A 14,025-nucleotide genomic window follows, 5' to 3' on the forward strand; every position below is an offset into this window, starting at 1 on the left:
ATTCGGACAACAACCCTATGGAGTAGACATTCTTCCCCTCATTTTACAGATGAGGAATGGGGCTTAGGACAGGTAAGGAGCTGGTTCTAGACTCATATCTGACTGCACAGGTCTCTGTGGATTTGGAATTCTTTATAGACTACTCCACAGCTCTTGTGTGTGTGTGTGGCAAGGGGGACTTATTTTCTGGCTCTTACATGCATTCCAAATGGTTGAGGTTGGTGGATGCATGATAACCAACCATTATTGGATTCGGATTTACTCCTTTCTACAGTGGGTTCAGTTCCATTCTCGGAGCACAGAAACCCCCACCCACACTCCAGCTTCCATATTCTAAATATATCCCCCTTTGACCCTCCCCATCCCAGAATACACTCTCAAACTCCACAGCTGTGTTTTTCTGGACCAGGACCAGGTGGGCTGCACCATTCTAAGCAATGCCACACAATCCAAATGGGATTTTCAGCTAGGTCTCCTCCTCCTTCCCTGTATTATCTGACCTCTTCAGGCTCAAAAATAAAAATAAAAATTGAGATCATAGCACACATGAGAAAGACATATAAAACAAAATATATCTTAAAACATGTCCCTAAATGACCAATTATTGTCCCTCAAAGGTGCTTCAGATTATATGGGAGGAAGGCCTGTTTTTGTTTCCCCAAGTGCCTCATCACTTAAGAAGTTTGCACCAGTTAGCAGCCTGCTGTTCTAACAGTCTTGTGAATTTAGATTGTTTAGTTAATTATAAACACATTTCAAAGTCATTCTTTCTGGCCTTCTTCCTAGAATGAGTGACTGCCACTCCACAGCTCACAGAATGGTCTTCAATGGTTTTCAGTCAAGGTTCAGGGAGAAATATGCCACACCGGGATTTGATTATTTACCAACATAATGTTGGATTCAAGCCAATGAGACACCAATATATTTTCCTTTGAAGTCTGACATATTGCCTGCTGCTTTCAATGCTGTTTTCTTGGCTAGCAGACAAAATAACTGTGGCTGTTTCAAAATTCACCTCCAGTTGAAGTCGGGGCGGGGGGGCAGGGGGATGTCTTGGATGTCTTACGATTGGTTCATCTTACAGACACTGATCTCATTCTCCTCTGGGGTGCTGTAGGTGAGGCCCCTGGACTGAGGTGCATCTGCAGGTTTATGCCAGCCACCAGCCCCGGCCCTGGAATCAGTCCTTCCACACATCTATTCAAGAAACAGTCTGGGGAATTCTTGGCACCCTGGCTATAACAAGGTCATCAGCGCATTTTCATGATATCTTGGATTGTCTTTTGCTCCCTCTCATTTGAGAAGCACTAAGAGAACCTGACAAAGAAAACATGTTTTACAAAGGTTTGAGATCACAGGGTCATTGCCGTCAGACTAGTGGGAGCCTAAAAAACGCACCCTAAGAACTCATGGAGATACCTCTGCTATTGTCCCTGGTATCAACTCCTATACATTAAGATTCCTCACTGCAGAATCTTACCTTGCAGCAAACAGCCTCGGTGTGGGTTTCTAAATGATAGGATCAAAGGGTTTCTCATTAGAAGTAATTTTTTTTTTATTTTTTTTCAAAAAGGCTTAACATTCTGAAATAAAGTAAATGCTCATTAATTAAGAAGAAAGGCTCTTATAGGCTATTTAATACCATTTCTCAATTGGTTAGGAATGACCACTCTCATTTAAATACCTCTAGTGACAGAAAACTCATCACCCTACATCAGTAGATGCTAGTAGTACGTATTAAAATTGCAAGGGTATAATCAGATCAATTCCCTATCTCTCACTAAAGAGCTATGAACCAGGTTTTATAAATTTAAATTAACTTTCAATTTCAAGTCATTCAGAAAGAATATAACAATATATATTGAGAAAATCTTGGAGTTAGTAAAACTTGTTGATATTAGATTATATAGAATGTAAGTCTGGTCTACCACATTGTAATTTTTTCATTTGTTTACTTCCTTTAATATATCTACATTCATTATTTTTCAATTTCAACTTTACTCAATGCGTGTTTATTACTCTTGCCAAAATATTTTATAATATACACTCTTATTATTGGGGGACATTATACTCCAGTTGTCTGAAGTCCTTCAGGTTTGTACCTCATTGTTTTAACATAATTTTAACAGCATCCATTCACTCTCAGAAGCATCCTACTTTGAATGATAAATTTTATGGTAAAGTACTGTATTTTAAAGTTTTTAAACTCAAGTATTTCATTTGTTTAAAATTATACTAAAAATCTTCCCAAATTCACAAATCTTCCCAACTCCTGACTTCTCTGCATTTTCCTTAATTAATAGGTTTTTATTTTATTTTGAAATGAGACATCTTCTTGACTACGCAGTATTTTTAATAAAATGAAAAGTTGTCCGGTGCTTAAAAACCACCACAACAGAGAAGCTGGAGCCTGTGCTCTCTGCGTGGACGGAGTGGCTCACTGCCAACGGGATGTCACTTTCATTAAGTTATTGAGAGCCAGAGAGAACCTTTCTCAGTCAGGCACAGCATGCTGGCAAATGTAATATGGATGTCCTCGTGCCTGGGAAAGCATTCCCTCCACTTGACCAGATTTCTTTCATCTTTGGGTGCCTCAGTTTCTCTGTCTCTAACAGTGCACAATAGTGCCCACCTCACAGGGCTGTTGTAGGATTAAAGGGACAATAGCCATAGGGCACTCTCAGCCACCAGGAACAAAGACATTAAGTAATTGCAAAATGTTCAGTTCTGCTTCTCCAGCTTGTGGGAAAAAGGCTCCTGCTGACTTGAAAGAGAGCATCATACACAGACGAGGAGAAGCCCACTGGGCGAGCAAAGCCTGTTACCTTCATTATCATTGTCCTAAAGTGCAGAGTACAGAAAGAGCAACAAAGAATCTTAAGAACTGTGACCACACAAAAACAAGACAAGGACTAACAAATGGGCCATGAAAGAAAATGTGAAAAAAAATGAACATCTTAGCCTAAGAATAATCTGTGAAGATTATATATCAGAAACTAAGGACCACCTATATATTCTTTGGTCACTTGATATAATGACAAAAACTCATATGTTTTTCACAGTGGAGCATACCCTGTCCCTTGCGCTACACTTCCTTACGTTATCCACTCTAAATGCCTAATGGCAGTTCAATGACCATTTTCAGAGTGGATTAAATTTGAAAGTTCCTATGTAGACAGCATTCTGTAAAGTACATTCAAGTGATTAAACAATAGACAATAAAACTGAAAGTGGTGATACTATTTTGTCATAAAATATTAAAATTTGCAAGGATGAAGAATGGGTTGGGACAAATAGAAAGTGCCACTGGTGCCTTGGTGAACTCACAGTCAAGTATATGTAAGACAGTCTCCTGTACATCAACAAATGCTACTGACATCAAATAGGGGAAAATGATAAATAGTAGGAGAAGTCATTCCAATACTATTTTCCCAGCAAAAGCTGTAACTCAAGAGTCCTTCAGAGCACTCTGGGAATTCACAGAAATTTACAAATCAATTTGCTAAATTGGCTTGGCTGGAAATCATGCTTTCGTGCATAGATCCAGCTGAAAGGCATTTCTGCATCTACCATACTTGCCCGTGGCTTCCTCCATCAGTACTAAGAGTCAGGGGGCATCACAAAAAGAGCGTGGGCTTCAGGGTCAGTTAGACTTGGACTCAAATTCTCTCTCCATCATATCACTGGCTGAGTGACTTCGGATAAGTCACGTGAGCACTCTGCGAAGAGGATTACATACTCCTACCAGCCTTTCGAGGTGCCAGGAGGATTAAATGTCCAACATATGTCAAAGAGCCAAGTGCTATATACTTGGTTTAACCTTTTCAGTCGAGCTATAAACAACCCAGAATGAGAGAAGCCCACCCCCAGAACCATCTGCTGCTTCTCTCTACTGCAGGCCAGGTGGACAACAGGGAATGAGAACAGTTTTTAAAACATTAATATAAAATGCTTGCACATACTTAACCCAAATAGAGACCTTAATTTAAGCATGTGTAAGAGCCAAACTGCAGTTCTAATAATGTAAAAATTATTGGATGTCAAAAGATACTGTATTTTATGATCTATAGAATTCTGCACTTGTAGAAATTAAACATGATTCATCTCTTTTAAAAGCCACACACCTTAGCCATTCACAGTGGGTTTCCTGAGGACTGCATGCTGCCAGATGAGCCTTCGGTCTTGAATATGTAAGATGTAGAAGCAAAGGAGCAAGTGTCGGAGCACCCTGTCAACCCTCTTATTCTATAGGGTGAAAAAAACCAAGGCTTGGAGAGGGGAACGTGCTTGCCCAAAGCCCAAAGCCAAACACTGAAGACCATGGCTTAGGATTCTTAGGAAAACCCCTATACACCAAAACCAAGACAAATAATAATAATAATCTCATCAGTGAGCTTTATTCACTGATACTTCCAAATCTGTGGCTGAACATCACTGCCTGCCTGTGCTGGGGCTCTCCTGTGGGAAGGAAGCTTTCCTCCAATAACACAACAGAGGGAAACCTGCTAAGATAGGTCAGTCTTGTTTTATATTTCCCAATAGGACATGGAACTGAATTTCTAACATGCCTGGGGATGAAAAATCTGAAAGACAAAAAGATCATCAAAATAACCCTTTGAGCACTGATGTGACATCTGCCATCCCCTGGGAACAATCCTAAACCTACAACTCCAATAAAATGGCATCATCTGAACATAAGTCCTCAGAGGAAAGTTAACAAATTAAATATTTAGCACACATTTTTAGAGTGTCCATTATGTTCTTTTACTCCAAAATCAAATTCTTCATTTAAATTTCTGAGCATAATAATTCCTAACCACTGATCAGTGTATTTTAAAAGGTGACAGCCCATACAGAGCAAGATTTACAAACACCTAGGCAGAATTAGCTCCCTGTTTCATAACTCTGCAACTGTTAATCATCATTGATTACTAATTCTGGTTCCATCTCTGTGAATAAGCTAATGTTATATCCTGAATAGGCTAATTTAGAGATGGGTCATCCTGAGGCTAATTTCCAGCTCAAAGACACCTCCATGCTTAAAGCAGTTTTACATCAAAGGCCCTTGTAGGAGACCATCATCAAGATCAGGGTAGAATGGAAGCTAGAGGAAGGTATAAAGTCAGAGGACTTCAGGATTTCAGAATAGGACAGATCACAGAATCTGTATAAGTGCTGATGGGAAGGATCCAGAAGCTAGGAGAAAATGAAAATCCAGAGGACAGAGGCAGTAATCCCTGAAAGAGTAAGTAGAGACAGGCCATGGGGGGTGCCCAGTGTATTGCTGGAGGGATGGGGGGAGGGCGGAGGCTAAAAGGAAGAGGATGTCAGAAAGAAAAGGGAAGGAACAGAGGAAGGAGGGAGAAGAGGAGGTAGGCAGGCAAAATAAGTGCCAGGTTAGAGACATTTTGAAGGAAGTATGGGTGACATTCAACATGGAAGGAAGGAACCATGAATTAAAAACGACCTCATCACCAAAAGATTCGGAATCTAATAGAGTTCTGCTCAACCAAATAATTGTATATCGTAAATATATACTCCGAGATTAGACTTTATTCTGTTTAAGATGTTTTAATTGATTATGCTAAGTTCATAATGGAAGAAGAAGAAATTACTCAATTAGATTGATTTTTGTGGAATAACAACTCAAAACTACTTGAACCCCAGCCTTTGACAAAATTACATATCAATGTACGGGGTAAAAAAAAAACTCTTCTAGGAAAGAAAAACTCAAAACTGTAAATTATCAGGTTAATTCACAGTGTGGACGTAAGAAATAGCAAATACACAGTTTGATATTTGGTTTGCAAAGTGAGAAAAGAAAGCATATTAAATTCTATAGAATAAGCTTTTCTGATCCCAGAAATTCTAAGAACTCGATAGTTTTTTTGGCTCCAATGACTTGTAAATATCTAGAAGAGCCCAGATTTTGAAGCCCTGAGGACACTTGCTAAAACTCAGAAATTTGGCACTAGTCTTTGCACACAATTTGGGTTTTCTTTCAGAGTTGATATCTTACCAAATACAGCCATCTGTGTTCCCTCTGGGAAAGGTTCAACTGTTCTATTGCCATTGACATGATGTTTGGCTAGAAAAAAAAAAAAGAGGGAGAGAAGGAAAGAAAGAAATACAAGTTAAGTGTAAAGTTCCACACACATACTAACACATGTCATTAAATGTGTCAAAGAGCCTATTTCTCATTTTTAGTTAAAAATGGCACCAAAGTTTACCCTTTTATGAGAGTTTCAATTATTTTGTTTTTAATCTCAGTTACTGAAGAGCCTAGAGATGGTCTAGTTTCAAGCATGTAGTTTTACAAATGAGGACGCCAAGGCTTGAGCTTGTGCAGAGCTGGTGGCAGCAGAGCCAGCCCAGCCCCAAAACTCCTGACTCCTAGCCAGAGGCCTCACTGCACCAGGCCAGCCTCTGAAGAACAAGGGAATCTCAGGGCTCCAGGGGAAATTGGGGAGGCTTCATCTGAAGACTCCTGATTATCAAAACACTGACCTAATCAATGAAGTGAGCTGTGAAGACAGCAGGGTAGCACTGGAGCCAACTTTTCAAAAAACAGAATAGCAGGACACACCATTTTACTACAATTCAAGCACTGTTTCCAGGAGCCAAAGATATTTGCCTTCTTAAAGACCAGATGGGATATTCCTTCCAATGCTTCTTACTAATATTCATCCACCCTTGTTCCCTCTGCCAATCATCCTTCCCACCCTGTGCATATTAAGAACTTAGAAATAAGAGGTGACCAGGTTATGGTTTTCCAGCATTAACTTGTTCTCATCACCCCCCAAACTGCAGTCAGACAGAGCATATCTGAGTATGATCCATCTAAGTATATTTTACTAATATCCTCAGCAATTTTTTGATATGGGCATTTATGTTGAAAATGAAAAGAATGGCTGAAAATCCTTGACACTGCGTCCTCTAATACATATATTGTGATGTCCTGGGTCCTGTTAGATTTATGGAACACTGGCATAGGGCTCAGCACTAGAGCTAGGCTCTAAGGGGGCTAGGGAGAGTAGGACACAGTTCCTGCCCTCGTGGAGAGTGCGGTTACCTTCAAGAGGTAAGAATGTCAAACTTTATCAGAAAGCTTACAATTATTTGTTAGTCCTGGAATGAGGACTAAAGGTACAGAAAGAGTTCACAGCAGAGAAATAGCAAGCTGGGAGGTAAGAGTCAGCAATGTGGAGGAAGTGCAACCAGCGCAGAGTCTTAGAGAAGAGGCAGGGTTTCGAAAGGCAGAGAGTGAGGAAGCAACCTGAATGAGAGCCAGAATGGATGTGACAGAAGCATCAGCTCAGGCCAGAAGACTCTCATCTGGGCATAGTACAGGTGATATGTTGAGAAGCAGTGGCAATGAAGGATGGATTGGTAGGCAGGGACCAGGGCATGGAAGGTCTTGAGAACCTAATCCAAACTCTTGGAACTCCAGGCAGCCTCTACAGCACACTGCAAGTCTTTTAGAACCTGAAGCCTTATGAGGCTCAGTGGAGTTTAGACAACATCTTCAGGACACCATCAATTCAGGGACTCTCACTGGTTCTTCAGGGATAGTGGCACTATCTTAGTAACAGAAAACATTGGAAGGAGGGAAGAGACCAGCCCAGGTCCCAGGTGACCACAGGACCTTGTCAAGCACTCATTGATATCGTTAGAACCATTGGTTGCTGAATCCAAAGAAATGTGATAAGGCCTGACATGGAAGTCACAGTTCTATTCTATGGTCAGCACCCCACAGTGCCTGCCTATGGCTCTAAAAATGTTTGTCTTTACACACATCAAGAGTTGTAAATCCATTCAAACTATTTGATCCACTAATCCCACTCATAAAAATTCAACCAAAGGAATAATACGAGAGGAAAAAAAAGAAGGTGATACATATAATATTTATTACTTGTAATAACAAAATTTTAAAATCAATTCAAATCCAAAAGTACTAACATTGCTTAGAAAATTATAATTTGTGATTTATCTAACACATGTAATATTATGCAACATATTTCAAATAGGGCATTTGAAAGACATATAAAAATGTGAAAAAATACTTGAGATAATAAGTGAAACAATCCTATTACAACACTGGATGTAGACTGCAATGACAATTAAAATATGAATGCTTATAGGAAAAGGGAAATGTTTCTCTAGCAGACAAACACACAAGAATGAAAACAACAAGGGAGATCATGCAAGATATTTACCTTTAATAATTTCCTTTGTCATTGTTAGATTCTCATTCTCTAAATGAAAATATGTTTGTTCAGATTTTTAAGAAACAACAAAATTATGTATTAAAAAAATTTTCCCATAGTACTTGATTTCCCAGGCCAACCCATCAAGGCTTATTCATAGCCCGGCCCAAACAATACACATTTACAATGAAAAGTGTAGCCTATATGACATCACTTCTAATCTCAAAAGCACCTCCAACACAAGATGACCTTCCACTCCAAACATGGCCACCTACCAGCAACCCCACCCCTGGGAATAGGACTATTGTCCTACTTTCTAGGCATCCTTGCCTGTTCTTGAAGCCTCACTATCCACATCTAATCTATCACCAAACCTAGCTAGTTTTACCTTCCAGACATCCAGAATCCCTCCACTTCTTCCCTTTACCACTAAACCACTGTGGCCTATATCATGGTCTCTTTGCCTGGATTCCTATAAATACCTCTAGGTCATCTATGTCCCCTCTCCAATCCACTCTTACCAGTTCAAACACAATTAATCATTCAAAAAGAAAGACAAAGTCACTCTATGACACAAACTCCCCAACCTCCTCCCCCACCTTCCATGGCTTCCCACTGCTTTTTAGGCTAAAGTCAAAATTCTAATGTGGCCTTCGAGGACCCATGTGGTCCGACCACCTGAGTCCCTCATTCCCTCTACTACTAATGCTTTCTTGGGACCAACGATTTTCTACAGCACTCACCAGAGCTGCACTTTACACTTAGTCATTACCTGGACAAGGAGACTACCAGCACAGGAAGGACATGGCTTATAGCTCCTTTGGGTCACCATTTTGATAGCCCCTGCTCAATAGGGCACAAAGCACAGGTGTTCAATAAGTAGCTGTTAAATTAATGAAGGAAGACATAAACAATGCTAAAAGGTCTCTCTTCAGCCACTATGAAGGATATATTATTGCATACACTAAAGACATATCTTTCTTCATATGTACAATTGTCCCTAACACAAAATGATCATTGAAAATGGCCACCCAAAAGAAGTTTTCCCATTCAGGTGCCAGAGACCAAGGAACTCCTCTCTGTTCCATTCCATAAATGTCTTCACCTCTCCCCTTCCTATTATTCACCTACCCTCATCTGAGAATGTGGCAGTGCCTGTGGAGGCAGGAAGACTAGAAATGCTACTGGAAGTGGAGAGGAAGGAGGAAGTTCATACGCAACCCTCTCCTGGATGCTCAGATCCCCTTGGATCCTGTCTTATCTTTTATTCTAGAGCCCAAGGCCCAAAGTAACAGGATCTATAAAGCTAATTTGGCATTTTCTTCTGAACTGCAGCTGAGTCAGTTCCTGGACAGCAAAGACACAGCATTAGCCAAGAAGAGATAGCATAGTGTCAGCAGCTTAAGGACTCGGGCTCTAGATCAAGACTGCCTTGATTTTGAACCTCAGACGTCCCACCTCCTAGCTGTAGGAACATGGCTTCATTACTTAACTTCTTTGTGCCTCAAGTTTACTCATTTATACCAGATTCCTCATTTGTACCTACCTTGTTGGCTGCTTTGAGAATTAAATTTTTTGATATAGGTAAAACACTTAGAACAGTGCCTGACACATAGTAAACACCCCCTAACTGTTAGATAGTGTTCTCATCTATGTGTCAACTTTATTTTTCACAAGATCTGAGTCATTCCTGACTTAGTCATTCCTGACTCAAGTTCGTGGCACATGATATACCTTTCCTCTACTTCCGTGCTCATAGCAGACATCACTAATCAAGCATAGCATACCTTCTTGATCTCCAAATGGGACCAGGAAATCTTTTCTTAACCTACCATCCCACAGAGTCCCTTATTATTTAGATATATGTGCATATGTGATGAAATTGGTTTTCATTCCTTTTTTTTTTTTAAAGATTTTATTTAAATATTCATGAGAGACTCAGACAGAGAGGCAGAGACATAGACAGAGGGAAAGGCAGGCTCCCTGCGGGGAGCCTGATGCAGGACTCGGTCCTAGGACGCTGGGATCACACCCTGAGCCAAAAGCAGACACTCAGTCACTGAGCCCCCCAGGTGCCCCTGGTTTGTCATTCTTGGTCTAAGTGAATAAAACAGAAAGATGGACAAAAAAAGAAGCCATTTCCTTCTTGTTTCTATATGATAAATTGCAATTTTAAAAAATCCTTTGAAAATCTCCAAAACTCTATATATAGCTTTAGGGATAAAAGAAAAGGGGGAAATCTAAGTGCTACTTCCATTCCATGATGTAAGAATGGTGAGTTCTTAAAAATCAAGCCATGGCAGTTCTACTAGAAATTGAGGTTTAGCTTCTGAGGGTATTTTCCTATTGAAACTGCTGAGGCAAGTATTTGGGAGCCAAAGAACCAGAGATCCTTTAAACACATTACATAGGTCATTAAGACTAGGGGGAGGGGTGGGCTAATTTGGGAACCTAGTGAGCATTTATAATTTTTTTTTTTTCAAAATTGGTGGCACATGTCACCACAGGAACAATCAAACTGACTAAACAGAAAAATCATTCATTCATTGGATACTAACTATTGATTACCGGCAGAGCATGAAATGGAGACGGGAGAGGGTCAATGACAGGGACATCTGTTGCTCAGCCACAGCAGGGTGGATGCCTCCAATCTGGCTAAACGGGAAGATATCCCTGCCGCCACTCCATGGGGGCACATTCCAAAGCCACATGCTCCAGGAGGACAACCTCTGCTGATGGCCATGACGTGTCCTCAGTCAAGGGTATATGAGGACAAGGAATAGATTTTCATTTATCTTGAAAGCCCAGTGCTTATGGAGCAGTGAGGTTAATTAGAGCAAGATTGGGTCAAAGTCAACTATCAGAGAGATGTTGAAGGGGATTTGGGGGACATGTTTAAAAGCTTTAGAAGATGACATGAGCACTCTTTTTTTCTTTTGTTTTGTGAATATCTAATGCACTTGAAGCTTTATGACTGTTTTCTTTGAAAATAATACAATGAAATTATTCAATAATATATCTGTAATAATACAAATTCAGACATAAACCAACCAGTGATTAGCATAATGTCCTATGCCGAAACAGAGAGAGCTAAAACTTCTATCTTCCGAGTGAGGAGAGTGAGCGGAAATGAGGCAGGTAAATGGCATGGAAGTGAGGGACTAGAGGGTGGGCCCCCAGACCCTGACTATTCTCCTGTAGGGCCAATCTCCTCCAGTCTGGGTAATGATGGCAACACCACCAAATTCAAGACTGCAGGAACTGTGCTGTTGCTAACCTTGTAGTAGGGAGTCTTACTCAACTACTGGACCTAGAACCATCCCAGGATTGGAACAGCCCTGTGTCCGACTAAAGCCTACTTGTCAGCTAACAATGGAAGCTCCTCCCAGTCATGCTATTAACCCTGCAAAAACCCAGCCTATACTTCTCAAGTGTTACTACCCATCATTCATGCTGCTACAAAACTCATTGGTGGTGATTAGCTTCAGTTTGGGGCTAGAGTAATAAAAGTACCTTTATTCGTGTGGTAATAAAAATCTGTCAAAAATCCATCAAGCCCACAACAAAATATAGTCTCACATTGCCTCTCATTGTCTGTTTCGTTGTGGCTTTTTCTCCAGGTCACAAATTCCCAGGGTCTCAAGGTACAAGTCAGACTGGAACTAAGCAGGTTTCATATTTGGTCCCCAAGCCCTGGCTTTTGACCAGCCTCTCCTGCCTCTAGCAGAAGGACCCTGGATCACACTGACCAAAGCATTCTGGGCCCTAGTCCTGCCAAGGCGCCCTCTATAGCATGATTTGATTTGATTACTGTGAGCATTGACTGTAGAGAAAGAGGAGCCAGAGTCCTAAAGATGCATCTGTCACCCAGTCACTGAAATATGGGACAGGTCCACTAGGAAAAGAGAGGTAATGGTGCTTCTAGAGGCACTGTGGTTCCATATTGTTCTTATATACTGTGGCCCTTTACATAATTTTCTATAACTTCTGACTGTGATGTTTTGAGGTGAAAGTCAACCAAGAACGGGTTTTGCCCCCTAAAAGTGTACTCTGCATGTGAGGAGAGGAAGGCTGGGCAGTTACAAGGCAGTGGGCAAGTTGCTGGGACACTACTCAGCCTGCGGGCCGACCTCTACTCTCCACCTATCCTATGTCCAGAGAAGTCTGGGTCCTTCTTACTGACTGCTGAGGTGCGTGCTAGAGGCAGATGGAATTTGCAGCTAGGAGAGGCTAGCAAGGAGTCTCTGGTAAAGGCAATGCTGGAAATGAGACAAAAGTCCTCAACTGCTGTGGGCAAAGAGGAGAGCATTCCTCTCAAAGCTCAAGGAGGAAGGGAAGGCTACCCTCACTGTCTTCCTCACGTGGTGACCAACAACTATATATAAGTGGGAGCTATACAAAAAGCAAAAGAAATCAGATGGAACAGTTTAAGATTGTAGCTCTAAGAAAAGAATTTATATACCATTCAGGATTTTACCCTCACGCCCTGATCGTTGTCCTTCCTCCAGTTAAATCCCACCCACCAACACCATTCTTCCTTCTCTTCTCTCTTTGCTCTGTGCACAGCAAACCTAAGCTGCATCTCTTGGCCAGTAAAGGAGCCAATGCCCCAGCTCAGGCAGCCCCCAAACCTCCCAGGGTCCCGCGGCAGAAGCCCGAATTTGACAATGTCAGAGCAGAATGGGGCAGAACAAGGCAGGTTCTTACCTGTTCCTAAACCCCAGCCTACACAATAACACATGTTGATGAAGCATAAGCTAATACTTATGGGTGAGGTCTTTGGCTCATACCCACTGGCAATTACATCTTTTTTTTTTTTTTTGGCAATTACATCTTGAGTGTTTAGTACATGCCAGATACTAGGTGTTGTGGGAGCAAAGATAAATTTCATGGATCTTACACTAAGAATCTCTATTTAACCACAAACTTGTTGAGAGAAACCTAAGGGAAGATTTCCAGTTGAAAGAGTCAGAGAGCTGAAGATAGGAATGTGTTTTAAGAAGAGTATGACATGATGCAAGCATGGGACATTCTTGTTGTTCATGAAGTGCCTGCTATATTTTCTGAGGTCTGCTCGGTGCACAAGACCACGAGTGTGACTACAAACCCAGAGCAGACACACCATATGCACATCCCCTCAGACACAGGTCCTTTTTTGTTCCTAAGAAAAATTGACCTAGAGTGGTCCTACTATGCTCCTGTGTTCCCAGAAGCCACAGGATTGACCTGGAGAGTGAGGGAAAGTGAACACAGAGTACCCACAACAACAGTGCACCAGGCAAGCTGGGGCCCCTAGAAACTGACATCAGAAAGACTTCTCCATGTGCCAAAGAAGGCTTCCACAATTCTGTAAAAGACAGCCACAGCCATCCCACTGCCACAGAGAAAGTGGAGAATGACAGAAAAGGCATCACAGATAGAAAAATCTCTAAATATATAAATAACAAATAAATGCACGAGTAGATCCCTACCACATTGAGATATCATTTCTAAGTCATGAAAATGGCAAATTTACAAATCAGTGCTAGGTACCAATGAAGGTGTAGGGAGACGGGCCTTCTCAGATGCAACTCATGGAAGTGAGAATTCAATACAATAGAATACAATCTATTTGGAAAGCCATCCAGCAATATGCATCAAGACCATCAAACGCATTTAGGTCCTTGACCTAATAATTCTAAGTACAGATATTTACCTTAGGAAATTAGAACTGAACCAAAGGTGTGCAAAGATGCTTACAACAGAATTATTTATAATAGTGAGAAACTGTAAGCAACCTAAATGACCCAACAAAAAGGAGATAATGAAGTAAATTATG

At 41.0% G+C, this 14,025-nt stretch overlaps 1 protein-coding gene across 10 annotated transcripts in view; it reads right to left on the reverse strand.

Moving 5' to 3' along the window:
* MSRA (methionine sulfoxide reductase A) overlaps positions 1-14,025 on the reverse strand; it is a 433,824-nt gene that overhangs the window by 257,903 nt on the left and 161,896 nt on the right. For 7 of the 10 annotated variants that reach the window (XM_025462943.3, XM_035720981.2, XM_025462939.3 and 4 more), the window contains exon 2: positions 6,020-6,088. The exons of 2 other annotated variants lie outside the window; for them this stretch is intronic. In XM_025462943.3, coding sequence (XP_025318728.1) covers positions 6,020-6,088 — 69 coding nt within the window. Of the gene's footprint in view, positions 1-6,019; positions 6,089-8,216; positions 8,254-14,025 lie in introns of those variants that run through there. One more of the 10 variants, XM_049101178.1, reaches the window with a different exon arrangement.

This window comes from Canis lupus, chromosome 25 (assembly GCF_003254725.2).
Source record: "Canis lupus dingo isolate Sandy chromosome 25, ASM325472v2, whole genome shotgun sequence".
Classification (NCBI taxonomy): Eukaryota; Metazoa; Chordata; class Mammalia; order Carnivora; family Canidae; genus Canis; species Canis lupus.